This window comes from Mirounga leonina, unplaced genomic scaffold (genome assembly GCF_011800145.1).
Source record: "Mirounga leonina isolate KUSES-001 unplaced genomic scaffold, KU_Mleo_1.0 Mir_172, whole genome shotgun sequence".
Taxonomy (NCBI): domain Eukaryota; kingdom Metazoa; phylum Chordata; class Mammalia; order Carnivora; family Phocidae; genus Mirounga; species Mirounga leonina.
Genome location: NW_023270442.1, coordinates 14,552,965 through 14,568,679, shown reverse-complemented (window position 1 = coordinate 14,568,679; position 15,715 = coordinate 14,552,965). Strand labels below are relative to the sequence as shown.

The 15,715-nt window shown below is 46.6% G+C and overlaps 2 protein-coding genes across 6 annotated transcripts; both read right to left on the bottom strand.

The window, feature by feature from the left end:
• Positions 1-923: 923 nt before the first annotated feature.
• Positions 924-10,823, bottom strand: SMIM11A (small integral membrane protein 11A). Of its 5 annotated transcripts, none has more exons than XR_004681499.1 (5): positions 10,634-10,823; positions 7,532-7,614; positions 6,793-6,895; positions 1,522-1,827; positions 924-1,105 (listed from the first exon to the last, which is right to left on the bottom strand). XR_004681499.1 is itself a non-coding variant. In XM_035017649.1 (5 exons), exons 3-4 carry the CDS (start codon positions 6,802-6,804, stop codon positions 1,663-1,665), a joined length of 177 nt encoding a protein of 58 aa, XP_034873540.1. In that variant the 5' UTR covers positions 6,805-6,895; positions 7,532-7,614; positions 10,634-10,800; the 3' UTR covers positions 924-1,105; positions 1,650-1,662. The 5 variants fall into 5 exon arrangements, 1 of the variants encoding a protein (XP_034873540.1); XR_004681501.1 differs by lacking the exon at positions 10,634-10,823 and adding an exon at positions 10,069-10,567 and having other exon boundaries at positions 1,650-1,827; XR_004681500.1 differs by lacking the exon at positions 10,634-10,823 and adding an exon at positions 8,181-8,199 and having other exon boundaries at positions 1,650-1,827.
• A 4,281-nt stretch (positions 10,824-15,104) lies between these two features.
• KCNE2 (potassium voltage-gated channel subfamily E regulatory subunit 2) lies at positions 15,105-15,476 on the bottom strand. The gene has a single exon (XM_035017705.1). It carries the CDS (start codon positions 15,474-15,476, stop codon positions 15,105-15,107), a length of 372 nt encoding a protein of 123 aa, XP_034873596.1.
• Between the last annotated feature and the right edge of the window lie 239 nt (positions 15,477-15,715).

Sequence of the window (15,715 nt, the reverse complement as noted above, 5' to 3'; positions counted from 1 at the left end):
GAGTCTGCTTCTCCCTCTGACCCTCCCCTCTCTCATGCTGTCTCTCATTCTCTCTCTTGCAAAATAAAAAAAAGAAAGAAAGAAAGAAAAACATAAGGAAAATACATTTACAGTGCTGTCCTGTATTTATTGAAAAAAACCTGTTTATAAGTGGAGCCCCACAGTTCAAACCCATGGGGTTCAAGGGTCAATTGTACGCTCATGCAAATTTTCCCCGTGGCCACCAGCAAAGGCACCAAACCAAACACTGCACCCTATGTATCCTCATCCCTCACCCACTCTGGTATCCAGAGAAGTGAGACAACAGGAGTCTTTTAATAGAGATCTCAGTCTGTTAGGTGCTGAGTCAAAAAAATTCTTAGTATCACTCCTCTCAGATCTGGAAGTCTCCTTGGCTCAGCGCCCTCCTTCATCTCTTACCAGCAAACCCCAACAAGCAAACCGGGGGGAGAGGACAGTACACCCGCTCTTCTTACTCTCATGACAGGACTCAGGGATGTGAGTTCTTCCGAGTCTCCCACCCAGTGTGGCCGGCGGGTCTCACCCCTAGCCCTCCCCACGGGGACCCTCCTGGGTCGGCAGAGGCGCCAACGCTCCCCAGGCAAGCGAGCGGGCAGCTTCCCTCCACCCCAACAGTGAAAACATGGCAGAAGGCGGGCTAGAGAAGAGCGGTGTGCGGGGAGGGCAGCAGAGGAGAGGGCTGGAGGGCCGGGGAAGGCTGGCAGCCGAGCCTTCCACCCCTAGAGCAGAAGCCACTTCTCCTGCGGCCTAGTCCTGTGTCAAGAGCACCTGTGACCTGGCTCCCAGAGCTGAGACGGGCTGGGGGGGTGCGGGCTTGCAAAACTCCCTCCCCTCACAACATGGCGGGTGTGTGTCTGTGTGAGACCGAAAGACTTTGGCTTATTCCAGAGACAGAGACCCCCTTTTTTACAAAGGTATTTTATTTTAGTAAACAAAATATGGGTTCTTTTAAGAGCATAAAAAAGTTCATATAATTTTTAGTTAACCCTATAGGTTGGGAGTTTATCCTCTGACACATCATTCAGTAATTCTCGTCTTTCTTCTCAGCTGGAATCCACTCAGGCTGACATTTAAATTGCAAATTCTAGAAAGGAAGACCAAAAGGACAAGTATGAAACGTCTGAATGTTTTACTTGCTCGGCATTACCCCTCAGGCTCAGCCATTTCAACTTAACAAATGGAAACCACTGAAGTCTGTCTAATAAAGAATGTATTTTCAACCTCACGATTTTCTGCCCAGCTAAACATCCCCCCTGGTTAAAACCAGGCTCGAGGCTGGAGGGAAAATGAAGGGTCAGTCCTGCTGCCACCAACGCCCCCCTTCCCTGGAGGCCTCCGTGGATGCCTGTGGGTGGGGAGAAGCATTTATGACCCACACCCCGTCTTTCCCTTCCTCTTCTCGGTCTAACACACAAAAGGAGGACTCTGCCTGGGACAGAACTTCAACCTGCAACATTTCAAAGAGAACGGGCTTCCCTTGCCCGTTTTAACTTTGCTCACCCTTGTGCCAACTCCTGAGTTTCAGTCAGAAAAACACGTTTTCCAAAAAAAGGAAGGGTCCCTGACAGGAACTTCTTTGGCCTGGCAGAATGCCCACCGGACATTCCGCATGTGCGAAGTCCCAGTACCTCTGGTTTCCCTTTAGTTCTCTTTCTTCTCGGACTGCTGCTTTTTCCCAGCTTCCAGTGTTTGCTGTTTTGCTTCCAACCTTTTCCTTTGGTATATTTTGACTCCGGCAAATGCCAGGCAGAGAATTAAGGTTTTGGCTGCCAAGATATACAGTAGCAGGGGCACGTGTTCAAGGACCTTAAAGAAGAAAGCAAGCGTTCTAAATGTTCCATGATTGATAAGAAAGGTTTCTTTCATGTTCCTTCATTTAACAAACCTTTACTGTCTACCTCTTATGTAACAGGCACGAGGCGAGGTGCTGGGGCCACACGGGTGACCAGGACAGACAAGGTCCCCGGGCCCACACCGGTGAGTCGAGGCTTACCTCTGCCCTCCATCACTCCCCTGCTGCTGGCTTCACGAGAGAACCACCCGTGGACCGCTGATGTAACTCTGGTCTCTCACAACCGGACCACGCACTTTGCCAGTCCCCCAGGCCCTCTGCTTCTGAGGCGGCCCCGTGGTCCAGGGAAAGGAGATGGAGCCGGGGGCCCAATGACCACGCGACCGGGGTCAGTCACGGGACTTTCTGAGCTTCTGCCCCTTCGAGGGAGGCGAGACCAGACCTTCCTTCTGGATTCTCCAATTTTAGCATGCTACACTTTCTTCCTGGTCGTGGCTACTCACTAGCACCAGCCCTTGGAAGGTAAAATAAATATAAAAAGACAAAGAAATTCAAAACACAAGGGGCGCCTGGGTGGCTCAGTCGGTTAGGCATCTGACTCCTGATCTCAACTCAGGTCTTGATCTGAGGGTTGCAAGTTCAAGCCCCGTGCTGGGCTCCACACACAGCATGGAGCCTACGTGAAAAAAAAAAAAATTCAGAACGCGAAAACGTAGCTACTTATTAACTGTTCTATAATTTCCTGTTACAGGGAAGCTTTAACCCATGGGCTAAGGGCGCCTGGGTGGCTCAGTTGGTTGGGCGACTGCCTTCGGCTCAGGTCATGATCCTGGAGTCCCGGGATCGAGTCCCAGGATCGAGTCCCGCATCGGGCTCCCTGCTCGGCGGGGAGTCTGCTTCTCCCTCTGACCCTCCCCCCCTCATGCTCTCTCTCTCTCTCTCTCTCTCTCAAATAAATAAATAAAATCTGGAAAAAAAAACAACCCATGGGCTAAAACGATACCTGGGGAATAGCTATGGATTTGAATTACTCTCTGTACTAGTAGGTACACTATTATGATAGTCTCTGTAGCACAAGAGCATCAAGGCAAATACTATACTTGTCTCAGAAACATGATTAATATGACCTGAGTAACAGTTATGAGCTTTTTGTGATTAAAAAGTCCTTCCCAAATAAAGGTATGCTTTTTTTGAATGATCACCATTCTAGAGGACTAGGTAGGATTTATTCCAATGAAATCACTCAATTGCCAAACATCACTTATTATATGCAATTCCTATATAATGGGCTTCTACTACGGAAAGAACATTTGTCTCTCCTTGCAACAGTTTAACTCAACCGGTCAGAGAAAACTTCAGTTGGGAACAACATGCTCACAGAGCTGGAGGCCTGGGGGAGATTTCACAGATGACTTAGTCCACCACCCTGTTTCACAAACAAGGAGAGGGAAGCTCCTGGTGGGGGGCGGGGGAGAGGCCAACCCACGTCACACAGCGAATTCACAAGGAGGCCAGACTCAGAATGAAACGTTCTAACCCCTACGCCAGTCTTCTTTCCACTGCGTCCCAATTTCTAAGGAAATGGAATTAACGAAATCATAAATTATGTGCATAGGTGTTTGTACAATTTTATTAGAATTCTTTTTTTTTTTTTTAAGATTTTATTTATTTGACAGAGAGAGACACAGCGAGAGAGGGAACACAAGCAGGAGGAATGGGAGAGGGAGAAGCAGGCTTCCCGCCGAGCAGAGAGCCCGATGCGGGGCTCGATCCCAGGACCCTGAGATCATGACCTGAGCCAAAAGCAGACACTTAACCAACTGAGCCACCCAGGCGCCCTAATTTTATTAAAATTCTTGATGACTCAGACCTAGACGTAGATTTCACACGCAGAAGATGGAGCATCAGTTAGGCCTACTGGAAGCTTACTGTGCACTTAGTGACTCCCTTACGTTCTCCCCTGGGACCCTCACCGGATCGCCAGGAGGCAGGCAGACTGTCCTAACTGTGGCTGAGAAAGCATAAACTCTGGAAAGATTAGGTCTGACTGAGTTCTCGGACTCTCCAAAGCCCGAACTCTCTTCATTACACGACGCTGTAATATCTACCATGTTCTCCCCAACCCTCCCCAGTTTTACAGCTAAATTATGCAAATAAATGATGCCTTGGCTACTGAGTTTCCCTAAGGCAGCTGGAGTCACTACCTCTGAAATTATTTAGCTGGTTACTTATGGATATTTGAGGAAGGTTGCCATGTGATGCAGAAGGAATATATCAGATCACAAAAGGAGGAACCCAAATATTTAAATCGTCTGAATTTAACTAAAACGGTTAAGAACACAAGAACACTGAGTAACTGGATAATAGTTTTCAACCACCAACGGGAAAGAATAAATACAACACACACGCTTCAGAAAGATCACTCCAGCAAGAGCACAAAAGGCTAATAAAAAAATTGCAAGAGTGAACCTTTTTCTCCTGACAAATATAAGCAGCTCAGAACACAGATCTTCCTCATAGCTAACCTCCACTACCTCCCCCAAACAATCCCCTAATTCATCTATTTTCTTGAAGGTTCTCAGTCACAATGAGGCTTGACTCCATGTTTACAAACCAGCTTTGAAAGAAAAAAAAAATGCTAAATGTTCTTTTACTTTATTTCCTTGGAGGCAAAAATCAACAGTTTAGAGGTGGAAACCCCATTTTATGTTCACTAGGTAAATCTAGGCCAACTGAAGCACTAATCCACGTGGGAAAAGTTACTCTTCCAGTTCTCTCCATCTCTACGGCTGGGTCTGTGGGTCCTATTATGATGGAGCCCACATCACAGCCCACGGCTCCCTGTGATGTGAAAAGGGGACAGCTTTAGCAGGGACAGGAATGGAGATCTCAACCAGAAGTTAGAAAACGCACCAAATTGTTACTACATCAACACATGGACAGAGGTAAGTGGTTTTAAGGCTTATTTTCTTCTTAAAGGTAGTGGACACAGGAGGCAGCAAGATGCAGAAGTTTCGGGATTGGGAGAGGGCAGAGCGGTGGCAGCAGAGGTCAAGGACACTCCACGGGCTTAGAGCAAAGGGTTTCAGGGATCCATTCCTGCCCCGCTAGGGTACCAAGCTTCCGTTGTGCTAGATCCTCCTCTGATTTCTAACGAGCCCCTCATTTTAACTCTCAAAACAAACCAACCTTCAAGAGGGCAAATGAATAAAATATTGTGGGGGTGGATGAGATCTATACCAATTTTAAAAATAAATCCCCAATACTTGTGTAATAAGGACAGCTAATTTTTTCAACAATGAGGTCACACTCTGTTGCTAATGCACATTAACTGTTACTGACGGCCACAGGCCCCCTGAGCCGGAAAGGGAAGCCCGCAGGATGTACTGTGAGCTACCTGATCCTCCCGCCTTCCAGAGCTCTATGAGGTCAGGGTGCAAGGAGAGGCCACTTCCTTCTGACGTTACAAGGAAAGGCCCCCTTTTAAACATGAGGATGCTCCCTGGCAGCCACAGAGCTGTGTATCTGCTTGAAGTTGGAAAGGTGTGGGCAGATTTTGTCCCTGACATCAGAATGAACTCTTTTTTGTCACAAGTAGGATTGGCTTGGGGGCTCAAATGAACGCTTTCATCCCCACTGACTGTGGCCACCGCAGAGAGGACAAGCCCTTCCCTAAATCCCACCCCACGCTGCTTTCTGCTTCTTCCCCTTATAGCCCCTCACTGCCTCATCTTTCTTTCCCAGCCTTTCTGCTGTGAGCCTGGAACCCCAATATAGGCTAAACAAACACTCCTCCATTTTCAACCCCTTCAAGAAACCTTCACTCTGCCTCTTACCTTCAACCAGGCTTGTCCTGGAGAATAGTCCCCATGGTCCTCCGGGGTGGCCCCCAAACCCCTACCCAAAGGAGCTGGGGAAGGAAAGGGGTTCGCTCTCTCCCAGCTCCCTGGTCCTGCTTCCAGATCTTTCCAGTAAGCCTTGCAATGGAAAGCTGGTGGATGTTTTGAACAAGGAAAGGTTCATAATTGAACAAAAATACACCCAGTGAGATCGTAAGTTTGAAAATACACACACTACACTTACATATATGTAAAAAGTACTGGAAGAAAACACACCAAAACTGTTACTAGTAGCCGTCTCTGGAGGGTGAGACAACACGATTTTTACCGGATTTTATACTTCCAAAGAATCTATGATAAAATATATTTCAGTGGCTGCTCTCTTAACCAACCTTTACCACACCCCATGTACTTCAGGGATTTAAAGTGATGACTCTCCTTTCCCTCTGTGAGACCCGCCCACGAATGCCCAGAGCCCACTGAATGCCCACAGCTTGCAGGCGACCGTCTGATTGCCCTTGGACCTGTGCTCCCGGAGGCTGAGTCTGTGCTACAGAAGTCAGCTAAGCTTATTCCCCAACCAGTTGAAGCTGTACTTGATGTTATAATGGATAATTTATCTAAACACAATACTTATGAAATATGGCTATGTTATAGAAGGAAAAAATTGTTTCCGTGAAAACTAAATCGAATGCTTTCAATGCATTTTCAAATTTAGGTTGAAAAAAAAAAAAAAGTGCTGTTGGCAACACAAATGTAAAAGATTAGGGAAGAAAAACATAAAAATCTGGAAGTATCTTGTATGTAGATTGTTTCCTAAAATATTAACCCACTTTAAAGAAACCAAAATGTGAAACTGTAGGTAAAACTTTAAAGGCACGATTTCTGCAAGAAGAGTGAGGCAGATCCGAAGTCTGTACACCCAAAGAAAGGGCCTCGCCTTCCTCCAAAAGTCTGGGGAATAAATGTACTTTTTATCTGTTTTAACTGAAAATATTACTTTTAAAGTATTATTAGGATTCCTGCTTTAATCCACTTTTTTCTTTTTAATCAACCTACATCTATAGAACTGTTATTCTGAATTTTTACAATGAGGACAAAGGAAAAAAACCAAGCCATAATGTTGAAAACTATTCTCACCTTCCAGTTCATGTTGGGCCAATGGCAAATTCACTCTGGGTCACTGCGGGCCCACTCAGACAAGCACATGAGGAGAGGAGCTGGAAGGGCAGGTCTTGCTATTCTGGTAGAGAAGAGAAGAAACAGGTCACTCGGGGTTTTCCAGAGCAGATCACCATAGGAAGACCTCTTTAATGGAGAGAAAGGGCGCATGAGCAAAGAGAGCAAGGGTTGCAGATAGGAGTCAGTGTCCCCAACAAGGTGACCCAGAGCCTGGTGGGAAGCAGATGGCCTGGCTTAGGGCTGACACAGGCTTGGGTCTTGGTGAGCAGAAACGTCTCCCCAGCTGCTCTTTGCCGGGAGTGGGAGCACAGCCCGGAGCAGAGCTAACAGTGTTGCTCCTAAGGGGACACGTGCGCCCATGCCTTTCATCTGTGGACAGAAAAGCCAAGTCCAAAACCTACTTCTCCACCCACCTGCTGCCCTGGGCAAGAGCTGGTTTGTGGATGAGTGTCCTTCTGTTTTTCGGGTCCTCTGAGTGTTAATGAAGCAAAAATTGGTTCTTAAAAAATATCTGGAGGGGAGTAAATGATAGGGAAAAAAATTGTCCTTTGAAAGCAATTGCTATCTAGAATTTCATCTCAACTGTGAGGGAGACCTAGGGGAAGGTGAAGCAGGGAGTGGAGGTCAGGGACGCAGCTGGAGCAAAGCATTTGCCCCAAGGCCTTCTCTGTGGCTATTTTTAGAATATGGCACATACCCCAAGAGTCAGAAGACTTGAGCTCTGGATGAAGAACCTACACACTCTGGTAAGTGACTTCCCTCTTGGGGCCTTGGTCCCATCTGTAAATGAAGAAAGGGGGTGTCGACTAAATGGGCTCTAGGGCCCCGGTTTTTAATGAAATTTGGCAACTTAGAGCACAATCATAGCTTCACTTCACGGTGCTGGGCTGCACGAGGGCGCATCCGCTGCATAAACTCATGCAGCCCTAGGAGGGAGAGGTTATTGTTCCATTTCAGAGACGAGGAGACAAAGTTTATGTAACGTATCCAGGGTCACACAGGGACTGGGATTTGAACCTATCCAGTGTGGCTCCAGAGTCTTATCCTGATGTAGGCAGAAAGATGTGCATTCAAAAATCATGCAGATGCTTGTCTCCACATGTACTTAGAATTAAGAAAAGCACAAGAAAATGTCACAGGCCTTTAGAAGGCGGATAATAAAAAGAACTTCAGGGAAAAATGTTTCACTAAAACTTTTACTTACAAAAACATCTAAATATAGAAAATTCATGCCTCATCTATTCAAGGTCATAGTATCTGGAAAACAGGCTGGTGGTTGGCACAAGATAACCAAGTTTTCCCCATGACTTCTTTCAAAGCCAGATAAGTTAATGATAGGAACGTACACCATAAATCTGTTTAAATGTGATGACGGTGATTGAAGGTGCTCGTTTTCTTCATGGATAAATGGCCAGGTTGTCTTTAAGTAGCAGCAGATTCTGACTTGCACTGGAGGGGTATGTTCCTAATGGATTATAACCTATTGCTAGAATTTTCACTTTCAGGAATCTCAGATAACCTCAGGGATTAGCCATATTGTAATTTGCAATGTTTAAGGTCACGTAAATTTTATTTTTATTCTAATTGAGTTGTGTACAAATATAGTAGGTTTGGCTGTTCCTAATTTTCTGAGGTCCTATTAATGTAATTAATATATTAATTACATAAATTAACATAAGAATTAATGGATTAATGTCCTATACATTAATGGATTAATGTAAGATATTGATTCCCAAGGTCAAGGACGACAAATAGGTCCAAAAAGCTCAAAGGAGGAAATAAATTAAAAAGAACACCCAGTGGGGCCCCTGGTTGGCTCAGTCGGTAGAGCATGCACCTCTTGATCTTGGGGTGGTGAGTTCGAGCCCCACATTGGGTGTGGAGATTATTTAAGGAAATTAAAAAAAAAATAGTGTTGATTTAATAAACAACAACAACACCCAATGGTCTGGCCCTCTGGCAAGCCAGGACTAAGATTAAGACTAGTGTGACCTTGGACAAGCCATTTGGCCTCTTTGAGCCTCAGGTCCCTCATTTTTAAGTTCTTCAGAGGCTGGATTGTAAACACAAAGCACCATGCTCAGCATATGGAAAACATTAAATAAATATCAACCATTATTGTCACAATAAGTATCTCTCTCTCTGCTAATGGACATGCCAAGCTTAAGAACCATAAACAAGAGGCAAGCAAGGCAAAATGCAGTCAGAGCAAGACAGCAGGGACCAAGAGAGCTGGACTCTATTCTTGGTGGCACCCCTGGCAGGCACGTGACCTAGGGGTAAGCCATTCACCTCTCTGAACCAACATGTTCTCACTTTAAAAACCAGAATCCAAAGAACAACTCTGCAACTCTGGCATTCGTAAGTCACCATTCTCTGGGATACCACAGAATGGGACTATGAACATTTACTGGCAGTTGCCTGGACTTCATACAGAGAGTGAGGTCATTCAAGCTCTTTAGAAAGAAACATGTTTAAAGTCAACCTGCAAACAAAGTAGCGGAAAGGATGCAGTGAGAGAGTGGGAGACTAGAAGGCTGATCAAGCCAGCTCATTCCCACCTGCTGCCTCCAAATGCTAACTTTCCCCATCGCCCTGCAATTACACGCTCCAACTCAGCCATTTCTGTAGCACCCCAGCAGGACTTTGGCAAATGAGAACAACTGAGAAAGCTAAAAATATCAGCAGGCTATTGGCTCCAGGCCATAGGCACACACACCTGCTGAGGCATCAGACAGAGCAGACAGCTCATATCTGAGGGCCGAACCGCAAAAGCCAAAAGGTGGGAACACTTTTGAGGTATAAAATCCATGAAGTGCAGGAAGGCTTTAGCCTTTCCCTAGAACTATCCACAATCCTAGCTTAAATCTGAAAAATAACAATGGCTTAGATAGAAACGATTCTGTCTCCTTTCCTGTAAAAATAGCCTCATTTTTCCTTTGCCAGTTTTCTCCTAAAAACCAGAAAAGCTATCCGCTTATTTGGGTTAGGCCAGTGAAAGCAGTCTGGACAACATATTGTCCACAATCCACGTTTTCTTCTTAGCACACCTAACAAACTCCAGGATCATCTCTCTCTTGGTGTCTACGCTCTTCGAGCCGCTAAGTAGGATACGTCAGTCTGAACGTTCCGAACCTGTTCGCGTTCCCAGTCTCTACCCTTGTCACCCCAACTCTTCACCCAATCTTTGGAAGTTGGAAGGTGCGGGGAGGAGGGAGCTAGTTGCAGGCGAACCTTGCGCATCACTCCGTGGACCGCTGAGCCCCACTCCCCGGTCACCTGGGATTCCCGGGCCAGAGACACTGGATCTCGGCTCCCCCGTGACCGGGGGACCACGCCAGGGTCCCCTCCGCCCCGACACCTGGGGAACACCACCACCTATCCCGCTCAGACCCGGAGATCCGGGCCACGGGCGGCCGTTGCTTTCCCCGCCCATCCACAGAACAGGGTGTCCAGAACATTCGCTCATCCACCCAAACCCTCTGGCCAGAACAATTCTGGGCCCCGCCCGGAACTCGTGCCAGCCTAAACACTGCGCCTCGGGCGCCGGGTCCGCGGATTCCGCGGCGTCTGGACGCCGGAGCCAGGCAGGGGCGCTCCGCGCGTGGGAGCCGCGGCGGCCAGCCCCCTCCCGGTTCCCACCCGGGGAGCTGGCGCCGCGCGGCAAGGGGCCGGCTGGCTGGCATCCTGGACAGAACGCGCAAACGCGGGGCCGTCCACCCGACTGCCCAGGGCCCCAAAGAGCTGCCGGGCTTCGGGTCAGGGTCCCGCTGACCGGACGCGGACAGCACCGACTTACAGCTCCAGGCCGCGGAAGCTCCAGCGCCGGGACTGCACACGAACCGCAACTCCCACAATGCGGCGGGGAAACTACAGGTCCCGAAATGCACCGCACCGCGCGCCGGCGCAGTGGGCCCGGGCTGTTTCCGACGGCGCTGTGCTCGGCGCGCCGGCGCAGTGAGCCGCTGTGGGCCGGGCGTTGGGAGACTGAGCGGGGGTCACGGGTCACGATTGGCCGGGGCGGGCACTGCTGTCCAGGCCACGGTTCTGAATTTACCGGAGCTGGGGGAGGAGGGCGGCCGTAGTGGTGGGCCTCTCGCGTCCACGGCTGTCGGCGACTGAGGATCCTTGGCTCCCCAGAAGTTTCCAAATTCAGCGTTCATCTCCTCTGACAAAATGCTTGCATTTTCCTTTGGGAAAGCGCTAGCCCCCATTCTGGGTTCCCAGACTCCAGCAAACGCGCAGCACGCGCATGCGGAGTTTGGGGACGCTCAGTCCCTGCCCCACGGGAGGGCGCAAGCCGGACCCCGAATAAAGACCAGTATTCACGGAGTTCTTTCTGTGGATTGGGGAAACCAGCGCGGGGAGAATAAGCGGCTGGCGCAAGAAAACGCGCGACTTGGCAGTCACAGGCGGACCGACTCCAAATCCCACTGTGACATTTTGTGATGAAGTACAGATGTTAGGGAGCGACAAACAGAGGGTGGAGGGTTTAGTTGTGTCGACAAGCGAAGTTTTCCTATAGAAAATAACAACGCTAGCTGTGTCCTGAGCACTGTGAGGCTCTGGTCTCTCTGAAGTCTCACCACCGGCCTATAGAAGGACATCAAATAACCAATTCACGGATGAAGAAGTGGAGACGCTAAGACATTAAAGTAATTTGCCCAGGGTTTGAAAGTCAGCAAGTGCCGCAGCTGGGACCTGACTCTCAGGGGTGGATATAGATTCCCATCAGGGCAGCAACTAACATGGGCTCCTTTTGCAACCACGTGTGAACTCTGCTTGTAAGAAGGAAGTGGGATTCAGGTCATATGGAGCCAGTCGTCCAAGCGGAGGGAGCTCTAAAAGCAAAACGGGGCGGGGCGGGGGGTGCGCTGCGGTGTACCAGCAAGTTGTTTGAATTAGCATCTTAGTTACCCAGTTGAAAGTGGCCAGCCTGGAATTTTGGGAATCCATGCTAAAGTGGCAGACTGGGGCAAGTGGTTCAACAACTGTAGACCCAGCATGCTTCTAAAGATCGGCCATTTCTCCCATCCCCCAAAAGCAAAGTTGGCTGATAAGCATCTACCTTGCCACTATACTTTCAGTGATGATTATAAAATGTACTTGCTTAGAAAAATCTAAATTTCTTTCCTTCCATTTGGTTTTCTGTGTCAAAGATCAAACCGGGCACCAGTGAAAGCCTTAAGGATAGACTTTATTCAGTAACTATTGCAGTAGAGAAGAGGGCCCAGTGTAAACCAAAGTCCACTTTGATTTATGCAGTGGTAACTGGGCATTTTAAAGGGAGAATGAGGGAGTGGGGTCAGTGGGGCAGAATCAGGGAAGCGGATATTTATAAAAACCGGAGGATTAGTCAGTCTGATCTGGTTCTGTTAATAGGCACTTACCTGAAAGAGAAACAAATTTCTGTCTTTATGACCAGAGGCAAGGGTGCAGGTTAGAGCAAGTTTCCCTCTCTCGGTCAGGAGAATTACCTCCGTGAATGCTGGCATTCCGGAGACAAGACAGTTCTGGGTAGTAAAAGGTTTTTATCCCAAAGGGGGAGAGAAAAGATTTATAATTACAAGTTTTCTAAAGTAACTGCTCTTAGAGGGAATTCAGGGAGCTGATCTGCTTATCTCCAGGTTTTGGCTGGAACCAACAGTAAATTTTCCTGGCAGCTTGTTGAGCTTTCTCAGGCAGGCATTCCAAAGGGGCCTGGTGTCCTCTTAGGGATGAAGCCTTGAGCTGTTAGAAGCTATGCTAGTGTTGGTTCAAGTCTCGTAGCATGGAGAAGGGGACAAAATCATTTATACCAAGTGTATGCAGTGTTCATAAGCCAAGGTTGAGGCCTCCTTGAGGGCCCAAAAGAGCCTGACCAGAGGTTAGTGAAGAAGATAGTCTTGGTCACCCGATGGAAACCTTGGATTTCTGTCTGGATCCAGACCCAAAGCCAGGATTCTGTAGCCCAGGTGGCCGCTCTGGGCACACTGGGATAAATGTTCTGTGTGCAATAGCATTTCTGGGTTTCTGATCTGAGGAAGGAGGCCACTCTTGCCACATCTGCTCTGGGAATATAAACGGCTTTCCATAACACTGTATGTAAGGCTTATGTTAGCATAATTGCACATTTGTTACCAAGAAACAGATACCTTGTAGATATCTCACTCTGGCGATAGAATCCTTGTAGTCGATGGAAGACATCCTACAAGCATGACTTGAAGAAGGGCTTCTTTTTTGAATTTTGTCTTAGTACTCTGAGACTTGAGGCCCTACTCACAATGCTGTGCTTTGCCTGAGTAGATGGGGGAGGAGAAAGGTAAGCTGGGAGGCACAAAGTCACAACCCCATACATCTGTCTTCGCTCTGACTTCCTACTCTCAGTGACTCAGAGAGAGTAGACTTTAAACCGAGTTAGGCCTGCCCTCTGTCCCTGCTCTCGCTCTGCCCACTCTGTGTTAATCTCCTTCATAACCTGTCATGTTCTATCATCGTGATGTTTCTGTATGTACCTCATTCTCTCTAATGAGTAGGTGGCTCCAGCTCAGAGAGTCCCATTCATCTCCACACTCCTGGGGTCTATGCTCGTGGCCCAAGTAGACAGGTGTTAAATATTGCTTGATTTAATTAGCAGGTGAAATCACCTAATCTGTGGAGTGCATCCAAAATGCAGTATCTAGATATAATGAACTGTCTAGCTTTTCAACAGACATCAGCAATCACTTTCTGTACCATCAGCCTCTTGAAACATAAGTGAAAATAAATATAAATGGAAGAAGATAAACTGAGTCAAAAAATATGTTTATAAGGTGATGTTACAACTTTTCCTTATTTTTTTCTATAATAACAAGAGCTTTGAAGAGTTAGTTTTCTGGAAAACTTCAGATGTTAATTTTAAAACATGTTTCTGTTGTACTGGGTGATGCTACGTCTCCGTTGAGGACTATTTGCCCTTGTGGAATGTTTGTTCTGTCTTCAGACTTCCAAATAAGCAAAATGTTGGGAAAACAATACCCATAAAGTAACCTGGTGATTCTGTTCGTCCATCACTTCGGACTCTGCATTCCTGAATTAATAAATAGACGCTCGGATGTCAAGCTGGTGGAGCAAGTGATACATTTTTGAACCACAGCTTCTGGGTAACACAGCTGGGTTATTTATAAAGTGAATTCGTCACATACAAACCAGTTTCATAAAGAAAGAAGGTTCTGTGATTTATTAGTCCCCCCTCTAACCCCACTGTCAGCACACAGGCACTTCACTTCAAATTTGACTTTATTTTCACTAACTTGACAAAATTTGTCAAAGTGGACATTGATTAAAATGCCATTTATATTGCCCAGAAAGTAAGAGAGGTCTTCCGCATAAAATATTGCTCCGATGAGCAAGTATAAATCACCGAAATTAAAATGTCATCTGTCTAAAGAAGATGTGGTATATATATACAATGGAATATTATGCAGCCATCAAAAAGACGAAATCTTGCCATTTGCAATGACGTGGGTGGAACTAGAGGGTATTATGTTAAGCGAAATAAGTCAATCAGGGAAAGACAAGTATCATATGATCTCACTGATACGAGGAATTTGAGAAATAAGACAGAGGATTATAGCAGAAGGGAGGAAAAAATGAAACAAGATGAAACCAGAGAGGGAGACAAACCATAAGAGACTCTTAATCTCAGGAAACAAACTGAGAGTTGCTGGAGTGGAGGGGGGTGGGAGGGATGGGGTGGTTGGGTGATGGACGTTGAGGAGGGTATGTGCTATGGTGAGCACTGTGAATTGTTGAAGACTGATGAATCACAGACCTGTACCTCTGAAAAAATAATACATTATATGTTAAAAAAAAAAAAGAAGAAGATAGTAGGAAGGAAAAAATGAAGGGGGGGAATCAGAGGGGGAGATGAACCACGAGAGACTATGGACTCTGAGAAACAAACTGAGGGTTTTAGAGGGGAGGGTGGTGGAGGGATGGGTTAGCCCAGTGATGGGTATTAGGGAGGGCATGTATTGCATGGAGCACTGTGTGTTATACGCAAACAATGAATCATGGAACACTACATCAAAAATTAATGATGTAATGTATGGTGACTAACATAATAAAATTAAAAAAAAATAAAGATAAGAGATCATAGTAAAAAAAAATGTCATCTGTCTTGGTTGAGCGGCCACATGGTCTCCGTGAAAATTCTCAACAGCAAGCAAATGACAATTTGGATTTGCTCCATGGCACGGCATCTCTTCGGACCCGGATATCAAATGTTGGCTTTATGCCTCTTCTGCTTCTCAAGGACCCATTTTGAACCCTGCTGCACCCATGTTCTCATGGATGGTGGTCTTTGATTCTCCTAGATTCAAGATTTGACTCTTGTACTTCTCTTGCCAATCTTCCACTATGTACTGGTGGTAAGGGTCATTGGAGTGCTCTCGCCTCTTGGATTTCACTGTGCTCACCAGGATAGCTACAATGATGAAGGAGAACATTCCAATCATCACCAGGAGGTACAAGATGACATAGTAGAAGTTCTCAGCATCCAGTGTGGCTTGTAGGGCCTCTTGCTCAGCTGTTGTGTTCCTGCGCCAATTGTCCATATAAGTAATAAAAATCCTTTTGAAGACATCTTCCAGCGTCTGCGTCAGATTGGATAAAGTAGGCATATCTCCCTCCTGCTGCAATTTGAATGATAAAATAGATGAACAAGGTGAAGAACACTGATTCTTTCTGCATTTGGCTACTTTAAGGGATAAAGAGAGGGGAATGCAAAGGGGGAGATAATACAATTTCTTCTTTACCTAGCTGGTGATTGATTGAGTGCATATCTTTTTTTATTCTTTAAGCTTTGCACATGCATATTTATGGACTTTTTGGATGCAGGATACCTTATAATAAAAATTTG

Bases quoted from the DNA above. Each gene is read 5' to 3' on its own strand.
- KCNE2 (XM_035017705.1), bottom strand. From the start codon at position 15,476: ATGCCTACTTTATCCAATCTGACGCAGACGCTGGAAGATGTCTTCAAA.